This window comes from Centropristis striata, chromosome 8 (assembly GCF_030273125.1).
Source record: "Centropristis striata isolate RG_2023a ecotype Rhode Island chromosome 8, C.striata_1.0, whole genome shotgun sequence".
NCBI lineage: Eukaryota > Metazoa > Chordata > Actinopteri > Perciformes > Serranidae > Centropristis > Centropristis striata.
The window spans coordinates 35,353,970-35,372,689 of record NC_081524.1 but is presented as its reverse complement, the minus strand read 5'-3'; the positions used below and the strand labels follow the sequence as shown (position 1 = coordinate 35,372,689).

The 18,720-nt window shown below is 36.1% G+C and overlaps 1 protein-coding gene across 1 annotated transcript in view; it reads right to left on the bottom strand.

Annotated features, from left to right (window-relative positions):
- The window catches only part of LOC131976571 (doublecortin domain-containing protein 2-like), a 28,568-nt gene extending 15,885 nt beyond the window's left edge, over positions 1 to 12,683 (bottom strand). Inside the window, exons 1-7 of the mRNA XM_059339670.1 lie at positions 11,953 to 12,683; positions 11,083 to 11,137; positions 5,656 to 5,732; positions 4,768 to 4,902; positions 3,669 to 3,818; positions 2,442 to 2,496; positions 1,719 to 1,902 (exon numbers count right to left, since the gene is read on the bottom strand). Of these exons, the coding sequence (XP_059195653.1) occupies positions 1,719 to 1,902; positions 2,442 to 2,496; positions 3,669 to 3,818; positions 4,768 to 4,902; positions 5,656 to 5,732; positions 11,083 to 11,137; positions 11,953 to 12,239 (943 nt within the window). The 5' untranslated portion in view covers positions 12,240 to 12,683. The remainder of the gene's footprint in view (positions 1 to 1,718; positions 1,903 to 2,441; positions 2,497 to 3,668; positions 3,819 to 4,767; positions 4,903 to 5,655; positions 5,733 to 11,082; positions 11,138 to 11,952) is intronic.
- Positions 12,684 to 18,720: the final 6,037 nt, after the last annotated feature.

Sequence of the window (18,720 nt, the reverse complement as noted above, 5' to 3'; positions counted from 1 at the left end):
CTCCACGCTCCTTTGGGCTTCTGCTGTCAACTCTCCTGCCAGAGGAGCAAACAGGCAACATCTATCATGAGCCCCGAGATGACGTAATGGTGCTTCATACCGCAGTAGGAGTTATAATAAGGTCAGCAGCAGTGTGCGGAAAATCAAAATCCCTTTTACTGTAAAAGTTACAAAAAAAGCAAGAGGGAAAAAATGCTCTCAATTCCCTCTCAGAATTTTATATAACATAAGATGTATATCAGTCAGGGAAAACATCTGTTAGGGTCCCAGAGAAACAAAATATATGAGGTTCAGATGAGTGCCAGCTGCCTATGAGCACAAAAGTAAAAACTGAAGTTTCTGCCGGATATTTTAGTAAACTGAACATAAGACCAGAAGGTGACGTAATGTGTTTCTTGTTATAGTAGTTAATGTCATCATGCTAGACCTACTTTCAATATTTCTTGCTTTATTTTTTTTTTTTTACAGAGCAACAGTGCCACTCTGTGGGCGTTTAAGAATGCAGCAGGTTACATAAGATTTTTAAAGGACATGCATTACATCATGCATTTGTATATCCTATAACCCTGAGTGTATATATACCACATTTGTGTGCATGTTTATGAAAATGTTTTATGGAAGAAGACAATTTAGCAATAGAGACATGAAAAGGCCAGGTAGTACTTATAGAATGTGATGTCGTAAGAAGTGTCCTTAAGCCAGGAACTCATTTTCTTGATTGCACGAGCACATGCAACCACAGATCTAAGCACACGCCCACAGTGGTTCACTATTTTGTAGATATAGAAACAGAAACACACAAAACTCTCATTCACTTTGAATAGTGCACGTCAATAAGTATTAACAGAAAACGATGATTATAAATGATGAAGATAATGACAATCCAACCCACTGTAGACCCATATATGTCTTTTTTAAAGGGGGACAGGGGATATTTAGGGGAAGATAGCAGGTAGATGACACATAGAAGTAATATACGCCATCTAAAAGCTGAAACCTGAAGATTAATTTGAGATGCACTGAGAATACTTTGTGTCGATTTTTTCTCGTCATAAATCTGCAATAAAGTGTTTGTTTAGGCTCATATTCATGTCGAAACTTTATTGTGTATAAGGGCTAAGAAGATTAATTCATGAATGTATGAAAGCCATTTCTATTCTTATTTATGTGTCATAAGTCCAGCAAATTTTGGTTGATAGCATTTGTTACCTAGCTTTCTTGCTCAATTTAACCATTTTGAAAACACCAGAAAAATGTCAAAAATCTCTTCAAATGACACAAAGACCTTGAGGACCACAATAGATAAATCACTGTGATTTGGTATCAGTGGTGAGCACTTCTATTTAAGAAAGTCCTCAGAAACTCTTCTATTTTAAAAATAGATAGGAAAGCTCTCCTCTGAATGCTCAAGGTCTCTAGTTTGTGGTTGTAAAGTTTCATGAGGCTGTGATTATCCCATTTTATACAGTAAGTTCAAGTTAAAACACTGCGGCCATTAAAATGCTACTAAGGGGACTAACATCATAAAAAATGAATACAATTGGGCTAAGGGTTAACCCTTCTTACTCTGGTAGTCCCTCTGTTGCATAATATAAAAATAGGGGAATTCAGCTAATTCATTGTTACAGAAATAAGGTGTCTTTTCTTTCTTGCGTTATTCAACAAATCTCTTTTTTCAAAAGTTCCTTTATATACTGAGCTGTTTGTTTGTGCATTACCATTGTCAGCGATGCCGAGGGTCATGCTTTGTCCACTCCTCTTCTTCCTGAGGGACATGAGTCTGGCCTGAGAGATCTCTCTGACGATGGAGGACAGGTGGTCCTTGTTGCTGCCATTGTGGGACGGAGGAGAAGCCTTGGAGTCTCCATCTCCACTTTCACTGCACCGGACCATAGACTTACTCTAGAGGAAACACAAGTCTAGTTCAGTTGATGAGAAACTTGTGGAAAACAAGACCAACGATCAAAGTATACACAGCATTGGAAAATCCAGCTGTGAAAGCTTCTTATTTCTAATTCGAAAGAAAATTATATACAGTACAGGCCAAAAGTTTGGACACACCTTCTCATTCAATGCGTTTCCTTTATTTTCATGACTATTTACATTGTAGATTCATCAAAACTATTAATGAACACATGTGGAATTATGTACTTAACAAAAAAGTGTGAAATAACTGAAAACATGTCTTATATTCTAGTAAGCAAAGGGTGGCTACTTTGAGGAATCTAAAATACAAGACATGTTTTCAGTTATTTCACACTTTTTTGTTAAGTACATAATTCCATATGTGTTCATTCATAGTTTTGATGCCTTCAGTGAGAATCTACAATGTAAATAGTCATGAAAATAAAGAAAAACGCATTGAATGAGAAGGTGTGTGTCCAAACTTTTGGCCTGTACTGTATTTAAAATAAGTCATGTAAAAGATATACAATTCTTACATTTCCATTTTGCTTGGAGAATCTGTAGATAGGCGGTAGAGAGTAAGCTTTCATTCTGTTAAACAAAACAGACAAAAACTATATTATTAACATAAATACGTGATATGAAGTGCTGGTCTTAAAGCAATGATTAAATAAACTGACATCTGAAAATAAATTTCATCTGAAAATGAAAGTTGGAAGTTTAACACAGTACTGTTTGCTATAAAATTGATAAGTAATGTTCAAATCAAACAAATAACTAATATAATATGAATAAAAATAATGTGTTTAAGATGGATCTGTGTATGTGCATGTGAAATGGTCAATATTGTACATTTCCTTCTTGAGTTTGTTCTTACCTATATTGTAAAAAATACTCAAACTTTAAGAGACATCACTTGCAGCAAGGTATCAATCCTTAAAATAATATTTGGAGCTAGGGGATGTAGGCTTCAGGGAAAAGCAGACATTAGCCCTGGAGGTGTAATTAGTTGCCACACAGCACAGACAAACATAAACTGAACAGTCTCCAAGAAGCATCCCTGGTAGCCATAGTGTTGAATTTTTTCCACAACTCTTCATAGGGGACGCAATAATCTACATACTGATGGACACTAAAGTTTATAACTTTTTGCTCAATATAAAGTATTTATTTGATAGTTGACAAAGACATTTCTAAATTAAATTTTGTTTTGTTTTTTGTTTTCTTTGTTACCTTTGTCAATTTTGTCAATTCTGTATTTTATTGCACTTTCTTGCACTTTTATGTGAAGCACTTTGGTGCTGTAAATGCGCTATATAAATAAATCTGACTTGACTTGACTTGACATTTAAATATGTTGGGAAAGGTTTGCAAAAATGCAGATGTGTTACTGACAACAGGTAACTTTATTAGGCAAGGCAAGGCAAGGCAAGTTTATTTGTATAGCACAATTCAACACAAGGTAATTCAAAGTGCTTTACATACACATTAAAAACAGCAAGACACAATTGAAAAAAGTAAAAACAGTCAATTAAAACAGGGAAATAGAAATAAAAATATAAATAGGATAAAATAAGATACAGCCGGATAAAAAAAAGAGATAAAATAATAAAAAGCACAAGTCAAACATTGTGTAGTTAAAAAGTAAGGGCAGTAGAGTAGAGCAGATAAGTGTTAAAGTTAAGAGTATGCTTCAGTAAACAATAGTGTTTTACTTTTCTTTTTTTTTTACTTTATTACATCTCCCAGAGTGCAGCGCTTACCCATTGACCCTCCTTGTCCCTCTGGGTTTGCTGAAGAGAAGATCACTGTAGGGCAGCTTCTTGAACCTTTCTCTTCCCACAGCCACATACAGCTGACCACCCTCCAGCTGATTCCCATCAGTCACCTGGTGGCCTTCATAGGTGTAGAGACTGGAAAACAGACACACAGACAAAAGCCCCACAGTTTCCATCATGTGTTTGTTCCAGTTTGTCAAAACAAGACACACCTGAGTTTCAAAACACCCTCCCATCAATAATTAATCAAGTGGTAATTTCTTAAGATTTTTAAACCACTAATAAGCACATACTGTGTTTTTGACACAGCAAAAATATTCAAAAATGTCAATTTGAGCAATTGAATGAAATCTGTTACTTTCTTTCTTTAAATAGATAGATAGATTACTTTATTCATCCCCGAAGGGAAATTCGGTTGTCACAGCAGTCAGGTATTCAAGTACGATAAAATACAATAAAATACAATAGAATAAGATACTGAGGTAGCATAAATAAAAACAACAATAGAAAAAAAACACAGAATAGAACAAGGACACAAGTTAAAAAAAAAAAGCAGATCAGTTGGTAGGATGGTTGACAAGATGATGGTAATGATACAGATGATATGATGGCAACAATGCTATGGTGACTAGACGGTATATAATTGTAATAATAGTACAGTATATAGTATATAATATGTAATAATAAATAAATAGTAACAATATAAAATAAAATAAAAAATAAATAAATAAATAAATAATAATAATAATAATAATAATAATCATTATTATTATAAATAATTAAAATAATTATAAATAATTAAAATAATTATAAATAAAATAATATGATATATAATATATAAATATATAATAATAATAGTAATAATAATAATAATAATAAATAAGGCCGGTATAATAATAATAGTAGATAAAATGCAAATTTATGCAACTAAATGCCAAAAAAATAAATAAAAATGCTGCGATCATCTACTACAATGGAAGAACATGTGTTGTAAGTTGGACATTTCTGTCTTGAGTTAATTTGTTACCAAATAAAGACAAAAATTGTATCACAATGTAGGAAAAAAACATTTTTTTAGCTGTACCTTCGGACACCCCCCAGGACTCTTAAACCCATCTTCTCTGTGATCATCTCGAGTATTCTTTCAAACTGGCCGAGCATCCTCTGGTGGATCAGCAGCCTCATGGCGGGGTTCAGCACATCGCCATTCGCTACCACACTAAGAGAAAATGTACATGGTTAAAGCAAACACTGACACAGACTGGTTACTGTAAAGTATTATCCCTCAGTGAAGCCAGTGGTTTCACTTTAAGGGGGAACACCACCTAAAATTAAGAATTCCATTGGTCATTTTCGTGGTCTAGGGAAGTTCAGTCAATATTTGTGAACCTGAGCTACTCTCTCTCAAAACATAAAACCACAAAAGTCTCAAACTTGTGATGCCTTTAAGTATAACATCTGGAGCTGCTCCACAGACAATGCAAGACTGGTTTTGTAGACCAACAGAAAGGTTGTTTTTATTTTTGTTTAAACCTAAATTAGCTCTACTGTAGTACCAGTAATGTACCCATATACTTAACCCCGGGTGCTCTCAGTGTCATTTATAACATCTTCAGAGCATTTCCATACATTATACAAAATACTGAAATTACAAATTTAAGTTTAAGGAGTCTAGTTTTTGGATACGGGTAAAAGTTGTGCATGTTTATTAATATTTTGGGGCTGTCTTAGACCGTAGGAATACCATGTACGGATTCTGAAAATGGGTGCAGTTCCTCTTTAAGTTCAGTTCAAGTATATTCTATGAGTTCAGAAATCAGCAGTCTGTCAGGGTTAAAATCAGCATTAACAGTTGCATACATATCATACTTGAATAGAGGGGTAACCAACTAGATATCATATGAATCTCCATAGACAAAAGCAAAACAGCATGAAAATGGTTAATGTGCAATCGAGGTAAAATTTAACTTACAATATTGTACATGGCTCCTTGATGGGTTTCAGGAATCGAGCAGACACAATGATCCGATTCGGGGGCATTGGCTTGATCTGGGAAAGAGGGATTAAAAGAATAAATAAAATATGTCAGACATACAGCTCTCAAAGATAACTGAAGATTACCTGACACACACACACACACACACACACACACACACACACACACACACACACACACACAAACACACACTTTACCAATTACCTTTGCACATCAGGCACGCCTCCTCACTGTCCGCTTTTAAAAGAAATCTTAAAATCCATTTTTATTCACTGGCTTTTAACTCAACATGAGCCTTTGCTCTGTTTTATTTTTTGTTTTTATTTGTTCTTTGTGGTTTTTTAAAAATAAGATTAATTTTAAAATCGAGATTAATTTTAAAACCCACTTTTATTTACTGTTTTTTGTTTTACCCAGCATGAGACTCACTTTGTTTTAGTTGTTTTTGCTTGTTCTTTGTTTTTATTGTTTTTATTGTTGGTCTGTCCTGCCATGTACAGCACTTTGTATCAGCTAACGCTGTCTTAAAGGGCTCTATAAATAAAGTTGATATGATATGATAGGACAAACACACGATATGGACAATAAAGCTAGAGGTACAGTACATTGAGAAGTGGACCTCATTCACTAATGTGCATTGGAAGAAAAAAAAAGTTTGATCACTTCATGATGATCAGCTTTTTTTTTTAAACAATTATCCGTCCATCAATCATCTTAGCGATGTAACTAGCATGTGGCTAATGCCGACACCATCCATCACCGTGGCACTACGCTCACACATGGGTAATGTATTTATCATTAATCTCATCAGTGCTATCTTTCCACATCACTTCAAGGCTTTGCCATGATACCCAGCACTAATTTGATGGTAATGAACCCATGGACGCACGGTGCTTGATGAATATATTGATGAATCGCCTTTTGGTGGCTTTCCGACTGCTTTGAAAGCTTGTTAGCAGATCACTGTTGGGAAGGACAGCTCTTTCTTCCCAGTGGATATTTGGAACAACAGACCTGTACAAACTTTCGGGACTTTTGCTTTAGGGACCAGCGCAGACACTGGGGTCATTGGGGCTATTCTAGTTCGTAAGGACAACATTTAAGCTCCTAAATATAGCTGACCATGTCAGGGCAGGCAACAGGGGTATTACTGTACATCCTCTAGAGCAGGGGTGTCAAACTCTGGCCGGCGGGCCAAATTTGGCCCACAGTGTAATTTTATTTGGCCCGCAAGGCAATACCAAATTATCATATAATTATTGTACTATAAAAGCTGACCCGCCGGTATTATACAGCGCATTTACCGCTTATACTAGATTTATTATTGTTATTTTATTTTTAAATGTATTAACCTGTTGAAAAAGTTTATTTTGATATTTAAATCAGAAGGATGCAAATAGAAAAGAGGCATACGATTTTTATTTAATTTTTATTTAATAAATTAATGACATTGATGTGTTTTTTATTTGAAATTTTTGCATGTCTGCACTATTTAGTTATATATTGTATGTTTATAAGCGTTGCTGGTTCCATATTTAATGTTAAAGCAAAACATGTTTGGTATATATTAAAAGGTTTATTTGTTCAATGTTGGCCCGCGATTTTATTCAAGTTTTACATTTTGGCCCATTGTGTATTTGAGTTTGACACCCCTGCTCTAGAGCCAGAACTGTTTGGGAAATCACAGCCAAAGGGGCAACAGTTTGATGTGCTAATTGTAGACAATGATGTTTATTCATTTAAAAATTAGCTTCAAAAACACTTTTTTTCTCCCTTTGCCATAAGAGATTTCAGCACACAGTACAAAAAAACAGAATATTATGTGACATCAAACGCGTTTAGCCCTGACAGCAAAGAGAAAGAGCTATTGTACACATTAAAGAATCCATCTCTCATCTCTGTGACAGCAAAAGAATGAGCCCTCAGTGATCCTTTGAGGTTGCAAAGAGTGAGCACTGCAGGTCCCGTCCCATAACACTGTGACTCTAAGATTTTGATCCTCTGAGAGAGAGAAAGATAAGAAGGGAGGTATATTAAAAGTCTTCTGGGGGCCTGTGAGTGCACCGTGGCAACTGAGATGTGAAGGCCAGAAGTTCAAAACATACTTCATAAAAACAAAAAAGCGTAGGACATCCAGTGGCATAACAGTAACAAAGATGTAAGACCAGAACACAACACTGACTGCATAAAGTACAAAAGTGAGGTTCTAATAACACAGACGATCATTAATAATTAACTAAAAAGCATTTAAATCAACATAACTGCCAAAATAATGAATGCTGCTCATTCAGATAATGCAATTGCACCTCCATTTTAACCACTTTTATGTGCACTACAGCCACAGGGACTGGTATAAACCACATAGCTAGTAACCGATCCAAGCCAGGAACAAACAGAAACCAGGCAAGGCGAGGCCTGGATCACTCTCTAGGGAGCCATTAGAAGTACTGGATTTGTTTTTCTATTGACAATAATTTGTCAATTAAGTCACATGATCTTTGATTGTACAGTAGGAAATGTCCCCTCAGCTCATTTTAGTGTCCACTTACACATTGCATTTGTCAAAAAGCATCATTTTATATTGCCAGTGCTCAGTTTACACAGATTTAAAAAGGAAAATGATAAAACCTACAGTAGAGCAGAATAACCTTTAACAGCACAGATGGAATACAATGTCCTTTAAATACAGCTCATAAATGTTATTACATCAAACACACACTTGATTTCAAAAAGCACAGATGCTAGATGCAGCTACATTTATTTTATTATTTGTGCCTGCAACTGGCATTTTTTATTTCCTTTTGTTGAAGTGTTCTCTGGGCTTGCCAAAGCACAACAACATTTTAAAGTCTGTCTAACTATTTGGCTGAAAAACAAGTTATTCTTGTCATACTTTGGGCACATTGGACTACTGTTTTTCGATGTACTGCATTAGTTAGATTGTATGAATGATATATTGATTGTAATTCAATGATTGTAAATATTTCTTTCTTTTATTGTTATTAGTTTTTCTTTTCTTTTCAAATGAATAATAGAATTATAATAATTTATTGTAAATATTGCTTTCAATATTCCTTACTGTTATCTTTTTTTCTGATGCTTGCTTTGGCAATATATACAGTGTTATGTCATGCCAATAAAGCCAATTGAATTGAATTGAAATACTGCATTATGTTTTGGGAAAAAGACAATAGTCTCATTTGCCCACAGACTTAATATAGTATGATGGAAAAAAAGGTGCAAACGTCAGAATTTGGTATCTATGAACTCATGGCAAGTTGAAGATATCCACACATTTGCAGTGTAAAATGCATATTTTATATGAAAATACAATGTTAGTGTTTCCAAATTTTTCAAAAATCCTGTCTTTGTCTACTGATTTTTTGTGTGATCTAAAAATATCTAAGTTTTATTGTCAGATACTTTAGGCCAATCAGAATAAATGTTGCAAAGGTGTTAACAGGCAAAGTCAGTGCTAATTTAGGATGTGAGGATTTTCTGTATAACAGGGTACTACATTTTGAGAGGTTGTGAAAATCACTTTGACCATTCTCGTCTTACTTAAACACTTGCTGCATAAATCTACAAACATTACTGTTTACTGTAACTTGAAGTGCGTCCTCTCAGGCCTACCTAATCAAACATAGAGCAATAAAAAGACGCATTTTAAGGTAAAGGTTAATGTAAAAACAAAAGATCTTGTACGACCAAAAAAAGGAAGTATTTCTCAATCGCAGGGACGATTACCAGAAGCTGGGGTCATAATTAGCCACATACTGAGGCCAACTATAATTTCTCCTTACTATAATGCTCCAAAATCAAGGACAAGGACAGGAAAGAATCTTGCCAATCACCCAGCCAGCTAAGAGTTCCCATCATTAATCAGGCAGGTTAAGTGGGGTAGTGAGGGGGACGCAGGTCCTTGTAAACTAAATTGGCTCTTTTTATGCTCGCCATGTAATCACAGCAGCAACAACAAGCCCTTGAGGTTATCTGTGATGAATGAGCTTATACAAAGTGATAAGGCAAAATCAAGAATATAGAGCGCAGTTCCTCATTCACTTTGTATGAGTAACATAATTTAGTAGAGAGAAGGAGGGCACATGCAGCTAATGCAGTATGTGGACAGGGACAGGGGTCATGGACACTAGTACACAGTATTCTGACAAAGACCATGTGTTTCAATGTGTGCATTGTTTTTTCTGACTAAAAGTAACATATCAAACCTTTGCACCTATTAAATAAGGTTTTGGAAATGGGTACTTGTACACATTAATGTGCCTTACCTGCAGAGGACCTGCAGTTGACTTTCAAAACAGAAACAAAACACCCGCGAACTAGGTTTTAAGCCGATCTTGTTTTGGCCGTGACTTCATAGCTGGTGATTAAAGATGCATTGAAAGGAGGGATGATTATGATCCATAAATCAATAATGCATGGCCATTGAGACAACAACAAAGTGATTCTTCACAGAGAACAAAAGAGAGGAATGCTTAACATAACACCTTGCTTAAATGATCTTTCTAAAACCTTTACAGTGTGGGCGGGGGGCAGGAGTGCAGAGGCAAATCCTCATGTATCTTGCATCTAGTGGCAGTTTCAAATGTTGATAAGTTGGATTGAGTAAGGATATCGTAACTGAAACCCTGCCTCCCACAACATGACCAGTGAAGGCTTTCATTAATCTCTTAAACAAAATCTAATATAAGGCAATAAAAATAAAAGTAATTTAACAATATTTCTATCATTACCATGTGTATTCTCATTTGGTTAATAAACCTAAACTGATCTTACACAGCTCGAAATAAAAACAATTAAAAGGATATGCCCAGTGTGATCCTTGTTTTTGTGTCTAGCAAAGACTTAGTACTGGATTTCACTCATCAAGTCAGTCAAGTGAAGCTACTACTGCTTTTTTCTGATAAGCTTAAGGACTTTGAAGGGGAGTGGAACCTGAGGATGTTCTCTGGCAAGCAAATGTGAGGATGTACCACACCTCAGGACTGTCTGTGTGATTGACAGCACAGTGTAAATTATGTAAACAGGTTCCATTTCTCAAGATTGTGTTGTTATGATGCCAAAGATGACGCAGATTGGAAATTATTATTACAATACTCATCTCTTACGACACTTCTCTCTTTGATCTTTATAAAGCTGGGGTCAAGTCTTAAAGTAAATGCACAATGCTACTGCACTGCTTTATTAAAACCACTTTACTACATTCAGCAGGAACTCACCTCTCTCTACTGACCTGACATGTGCAATGGCATTTCCATGCTTTATTTGATAGTGACAGTGAGAATGGAAGTGGGAGACAGAGGGGAAGCCATGCAGTAAAGGGACCTCTTAGAACCTGGGTCCGCTTCAATAAAGAAGACTTGCTTACACAACTTTTGAACTTACGTGCATGGGAAGAGTCTGCATCATCCTCTTCCTTCTCGAGCCAATCTGTAGGTAACTACAGACAAACACAAAGAGGAGGTTACCCAATATTACTCATACACAGCACATTGCATTTTTAGAGGTATCATGTAGCTCACAAACTAAGAATTATTCAAATATTAAATGAATTAAAATTGCAAATGCATTGAATTGTTTATTTATAGTGAGAAATGTCCATCATCTTGGGTTTTCTTTGCTGCTAGCCATAACAGTTAAAAGTAATATCTGATTTTTATCACGATTTATCACAGTGTGTAGCTCCTGATTGTGCATAAGTACAAAGATATAGTTCATTGGTGAAGCAGTCTTCTATTTATACTTGTCTTCTCTAGTTTTCTAAAATATTTCCAAAGCAACAAGGTGGTATGCAATGAGAGGGACAACCTGATGATGACTATAATAGTGTCAAGGAGCACAGTGACAGCACACAAACTTGGCTCCAAAACACTTCCACACTTAACTCCTTCACCAACGCATTCTATGAATACCTCGCTGCACAAATCTCATTATCTGCAGTACAAGTCCACTTATTTTTAGGTCAGGGCAGAGCACGCTTCTCTGCAGTGCTGATCTCATCTGCCTCACGCTGTGACTCAGCACAGAGGCAAAACTGTTGAGTCACATAAACTTTAAGATCATGATTGGTGCTCAGTGACTAAAATGACATATGGAGACAATGTGTGACTGACAACACTGACTGTGGAGCCCAGTAACTAACAGTAATTGCAAGTGATCAGCATGCATTACCAGCCTGTCACCCACAGCTTAGTTCCTGTTAGGAAACCAATTGAAAAATACTTATTAGTGTGCCAAGTATTTGTCAAGACTTACTCCAGCCGTTTGAATCTCTCCCTCCCAGCAGCGACGTACTGCTCCCCGCTCTGCAGGCTCTCCAAGCAGTCCACCTTGTGGCCTCCCCTCGGTGTGTAGATGTTTCTCACCGCTCCAAACGGGGGCTGGATTCCGCCGGTCACCTCTCTCAGCAAAGTCTCAAAGTTGGACACCCTCTTTTGGTTTATCACTATTCGGCGAGCCTCGAAATATGGGTCGCCGTTTCTGTACATGAAAACGTTCTTCACGACGGGCTGGGATAGAAAGTTTGGCTTATCCGAACTCATCGTTGCGCGTAAAAGCAAACCGGCGCGCAACAGAGAGAGAGAGATAGATCTTTGTTACAATAAACTTACAACAGGTTGATCCCAATTGCGAGACAAAAGATTAGAAGCCATTATAATTACATTAGAGCTGGTCCATCCCGGCCAAATGTGTAGGGTTAAACGGGGCTGAACGCGGCACGCAGATCTTCGATGAGGACAGCAGTTTGGACAAGTTCAGGGCTACTCACAGGTTAAAGAGGTGACGGATTAAAAAATAAAAGCACATGCATGGAGCTGCTAGCGTGTCCTGATGTTACAAATGTCAACCCTCCTAAAGTTTTGCAGAATCTCAATCCTTAATAGAGGAAACTGCGCAGAGTTGTCCGCTTTGCGTGCGCCGCTGCACAGCAGGTGATGGTAAAAGCCAAACGGGTCTCTGCAGCTTCCCCATGATGTGCGCTGGGTATCATGGGAGCTCATCTGTTGGGATGTATCTATGGGAACACGCCTCTGTTCTCTCACCTATAACCAGAGACCTCCCACATGCGTAATCAACAGGTAGTCGATCATTAACTGATAAGAAAAACAACTTTTTGAATTAAATGCACACTGTCTGTCTAGGCGTAGGAAACATAATCAAAGATGCATGAAGAGCTCAGTGAGCAGAAAACAAAGAGCATTGGAACCAATGAGAAAGACTTAGACGGTGTAAATCTGTCCAACTGCCACGTGAGAAAGTTAATTGGGTATCAGGAGACCACTTGGAAACCCGGCGGTGACATCTAGAAAGTGGGACTAACAACATGTTTGTTCTGTGTACTATAATTGTGTTGCGTAACAACACAAACAGCTGTACTCTCTGTCCTTTTACACATTATTGTCAAGTGGTATACGCTTCCTCTTGGTGCAATTAAAAGACAGATGAATTATGTCTGGATTCACCTGTTGTTGTTAGTTGTAAATGTAATTTAGTAGTCCAGTGTAAATGCATGGAAACCCTTTTTCCCATGCACTATCTGAAGTTATACAATAGTATAGTTATTTACTTATATTCTACCATATAATAGTTGTGGCAAAGCTACAATAGCCTACAGTTTAATTATATTTTTTGTCAGCTGGTATGGTGCCAATCCTCACCAAAACCAATTCCTACAGCTTCTTCTTCACCTTATTGTCGTCATGACCTCTTTCATCATCATCAGCTGCAGCAATCAGATGCACCCTGGCTGCTCCACTGGGCCACCTTGAGTGAGAGTGTCAGCAATAAGGTCAGTCAGGGCCAAAAGCCTCAAATGAACTGCAGTATATTTAGAATACAAATGAATATGTTAATGATGTACAATAATTATCTGGCTTGTTGTAACTTAAATCAGCTCTACTATATTGTTCAAATACTTCTTTAGATGCAATTTGCCCTTGGGTCCACATGATGGTGCTAGTTTACATTCTAAGTAAGAGCATCTGAAGATGAAATATGTCTATTGTGCTCCAACTATTATAAAATGTACAACAGGAAACGACCTGAGACTATCATGAAGGGATTGCAGTCATGCTTTAGAGGGAGCTAATTTAAAAAAAAATACTAAATTAAAATAAATTATTGGACAGAGGCTAACAGCAATGTATTACTGGATTCACAACAGAGCATCAGATACTTTGATTAGATATTTTAACTTTTATTCTTTTTGCAAAGACTGTTAGAAATCTTATGAGATTTAATTGTATATGCGGTTTCTGTTGGATTTGTGGGTGGTATTGTAGTGCTGAGTATTTCACTGAATGTATTTTTTGACATTTTGATGTTTTAGCATCAAACTTTTTGTTTTGCTTTTCAACATCTCACAGTCAGAAATATATACATTCAGCATATTCAAATGTGTTAATTCAGCAGTTAATTTCTGGATAAACTGGAAGAATTGGATATAAATGTTAAAATGTATTATCCAGTTGATTGACAAGCCTTCTCTATCCATGGCTCTTTTGGAGAAGATAAGCCAACAATGTGTTGTATTTGTGGATTCAGGCATCTGTGGTGTTGCATGAACCTGTTGACTGTTGTGATAATAAAAAATATTCTCCATGGAGTGATGTGTAGTGCTGGTGTTCTGTCAGTAGAGGGCAGTGTACAACAAAAAACAAGCCCAATGCTTCACAATTAAAGAAAGATTAATAAAATAAAGGCAAGCAACAACATTGAAATGCAGACATAAAGCAACATGCTAAACAGGTCAAGTATACAATTAAATGAGAAAGTAAATAGAAGCAAGCCTAAACAAGTTTGCATTGAGCTGCTTTTTAAAGGTGTCTTCAGTGTTCACAGATGTTACATCCGAATGGAAGAGAGCTCCAAAGTTTTAGTTTGCTGCAACCCCAAAAGCATTGTCTACTTTGGTCTTGAGCCTGGAGCCAGGTACAAGTACAACATAGAAAATTTAATGTAATGATAAAAGCAAAAATTGATCATGGCAGCGTGAAACATGAGACTTAAATGTCCGTGAAAGCTTCCAGCTCACTGCAGAGATAAAATATGACTAACATCAAATCTGTGTAGACCAGATTATTATTATAGAAACGGTAACCTTCTTCAATAAAGACTTGAAATGAAACATTAATGCCATATTTACATCATGCTTATCTTTTTATCCACTATTCTGGCTTTGACTGGCAAATCAGCGCCCTCTGCTGCTTATCACAATGAACCAACTGGTAATATTTGCATTAAAATGTGCATACACTTTCTCAAAATCTTGTTAAAATGTTCATTAAATTTTGTTGGAATTATAGCCATTGTTAATAAAAAGCCAATATCATATAGTTCAGTGCACCTCTAAACAATAAGAAAATCCCATTTCCTTCCCCCTCTCCTTGTGTATACCCTTTCAGTTTAAAAGTCTGTGGCAAGACATGAAATTATACATAATTGCCGTCGTTTATTGGATGTGATAATGGCACCTTTTAAACCCGATCCTTGCATGGCCAAAATTGCTTTGCAATTGTCCTAGCCTGACAACATTTGAAAAACCACACAGCTGACATCTGTCAGAGCCCTTTACCAGTGTCAAAAAATGGAGGAAATGCAGCATAAAAACACACACAGATTTATTAAGAACAAATAATAGTAAGGGTATTGGTGACATTAACAGGTTTACTATTACTTAGACATATTCAATGGTGTTAGAGTAAGTTTTTATGAATGTATCTTAATGTAAATGTTCCATTTTCAGCTAATCAGCACATATTTTAGTTTTTGCCTTGCAGATTAGGCTGTGTTTTAAGATCTATTTTGGGATTTTTATTTTCTATGAAAGCTGTGTGCCAACATTAGAGGCTTGTTGAGTGGTTTAATTATTGTGGATTACAGAGAATAATTAAAAAGTGAATATTTTACATTAAAAAACCTGCATTTAAAAGGACACAAAATAAACCTAAATACAAATATATATGCTTGTTGCAGTAATATTATCATCCTTCTCGCTGCAGTTTGTTTTACGATACTGCAGGCATATCAAGCAAACTTAGACACACACAGGACAAATGGTGCTGGGGGATTTTGCGCTTGGTCGGGGATGAAATAGGATGAAATGACAAAGATGACACATTTAATCCACAAAGTAGTTATTTCTGTCTTTTCCTCTTCTAAGTGGGCGATAAAAAAACTATAATAAGAAACGACTGAGTAAGACCATAATTATAGGACACTACACCTACACACACAACAGGAGGCTAGACTGTCCTGCCCTAAATAAATATAACTGGTTTCTTATAGGGTCAATAGTGTAATCCTTAAAAATACCCAACTCAAGAATGACGGTGTGGCCGTACTCTGATTTAAACATTTGTCAATATATCTGAAAGCTTTTTAGACACCAATCATCCCCAAATGCTGTCTGCTGTGATATCGAGTCCTCTGTTTGTGCCGATTGTCCCTGTGACAGTGTGCTTTGACTTTCTGGTTACAGTAATGAACACGGTCTATTCAGGGTCATGCTGACCAATCTTGAAAAAGCCCACAACAATTATATGTAGCTTATTGTGCACTACATTAGGGCTGTCCTTATAATTCCCTGTCTGTGTATTCTCTGCTTGGATGGAAGACATGCATGCAGATGTCTCATTTTGGAATATTGATCACAACAGTTTGATCATTTATCTTTAGTTATTTAATGCAGTTCAGTTGGCAAATAGCATTAAAGATGCTGAGTATATATTTTTTTAAGGATCTAAAGAAAACCTACACTGATGGAACATTTTGTCGCATGTATTTTACAACTTAATGAATATGAAATGTGTTAAGTACAGTGGTAGAATAAAGATATAGATTATTCAGTATCACAGCAGTTGGGGGGGAAATGGTTTGTGAATCTGCAGAGCAGGTGCTGTATGAATCAAGATCATATGAAATGTCACGTGGATCTTTTGAATATCAGATTTGTTTTATTTGGGAATCAAGCTTCACATAACACCTGTTTTGAACACCTTGCACCTACCTGCACGCTGTTAAGCTGTTGCAGTTTTTAAACATGTAGTTAATAATGAATTTAAATAAAACGACTGGGTTAGGCTTAGGCAACAAAACAATTACTTAGTTGATTTAGGAAAATGTAATTTGTTGTTTGGATTGAAAAAAGTATGTTGCTTTGGTAACTTACATAATAAGTTAAGTACTTTACATACCCAATAAAGGTTCAGTATGTTATGTAAGCTATCTTGAGTACATAAGTTAAAATAAGACAACAGTACATGAATAGTAATATCCTGGGAGAAAGTCCTGTGTTTTTTTTAATTCACATAAGGTAAGTATGTTGGAACCTGGTCTCACAGGAATCCGTGAAATAGCCACGGATTCGCTTAACTCAAAATCCTTGGAATAGCCACGGAATAACTCAAATTTCCGTGAAACTGACACGGATTTCGCTACAAGGCAAGTTAATATTTTTTCCTATTGGTTTGTTCCAAGTCACGTGACTTTCAAGGTCCCGGCGGTCAGAACAAAAAACATGGCGGACAGTTCTCTCATTTTTGGTGAAAAAAAATCAATATTTTGACTTAGTTCCTGCATAAAAATGGATTTTGATCACATTTCTAGCAAGAAATATATGTTTTATTTTCTAAATATTCACTCAGTGAATGTACATAATAATTTTGTATGTTGGAATAGCCACAGGATATGACTGTCATTAACTTGCATTGTAGCGAAATCCGTGTCAGTTTCACGGAAATTTGAGTGATTCCGTGGCTATTCCACGGATTTTGACTTAAGCAAATCCGTGGCCATTTCACGGATTCCTGTGAGACCAGGTTGTATGTTACATACATTACATAAGTAATCTTATGTCAAAGTGTTAACTTTTGGTTCCACACGGGACGTGATTAGCGATGTCCTGTGTAGAAGTCTTGTGTTTGTCCCACTCTGTTACTACAACACCTGACAGATGATAAGGTTTGGCCTTATAACCTCAAATCTTTGCCTCTGATAACAAGTGATAACAGCAATTTAATCAGCTGATAATATTGAAGCTGGTGCACATACTTACCAAAATGTTTCAATGAAATGAAAAAGGAACCACAAGTGGTAATTTTGCCTTGTTGGTCTAATGTCATAAAAACAAGGATGTAGTTTTATATGCATCCCTTTAGACCTTAAAAAGCCACTGCAGTGGTATAAAAAGTTGCATGGATTATAATTTATTCACAAAATGATATAAAAGGGTAAAATAGAGAGGATCACTTTAAATGTAATAATTTAATTAATTATACTTCATTTGACAGTACAAAACAAAGTCATACAGTCATAAACAGCACAAGGCACAGTACAGCAGCACAGGCATACAATTTGGGACATAATTAACCCTTTAGTGTGTTACATGTACCACAAGGTGACAACAAGTCATTTCTGACCAGTTTGGAAAAAAAAAAAAAGTTTTCCAATTCAACAAAAAGAGTTCACGGGAAGAAAGTTTATATGGATTTTCCATGTAATTCTCATCAAGATCCTTAAGGCTAATATGTATCAACTTCACAGTAACAAAGCAATAATCCATATATATATATTTATATATATAATCTTGTTGGTCTTGTTATTCAATATCATACAGTACAATACGATACAAGCCCCTCTACATTACATTTACTTACACAGATATATAACTTAACTTATGTTATATATTACATTACAGACTATTATTTTGGAGTTCAATAAAAAGCAGCTTTTTAAACAGTCTTCAAACACTTAATAAGATTCTGTAAACAGTAAAATTAAAGCTTAATGCTTTCTGGGAATGTGACGATCATAAATCACAACCTGAAACTTTGTGGGGATAAAGACACACAGCTAGTTCAGTTTCCTGAAATGAAATGTGCATTGGCATTAATTTGATATAATAGTTAGAGAGATTGACCCGGTAGGATGAAGTTAACAATCAAGCGGTCTACTGATTAAAATAAGTTATTCGAGTCTTTGGTTGATTAAACCAGCAGTGTAGCTGATGATGTTTTTGTTAGT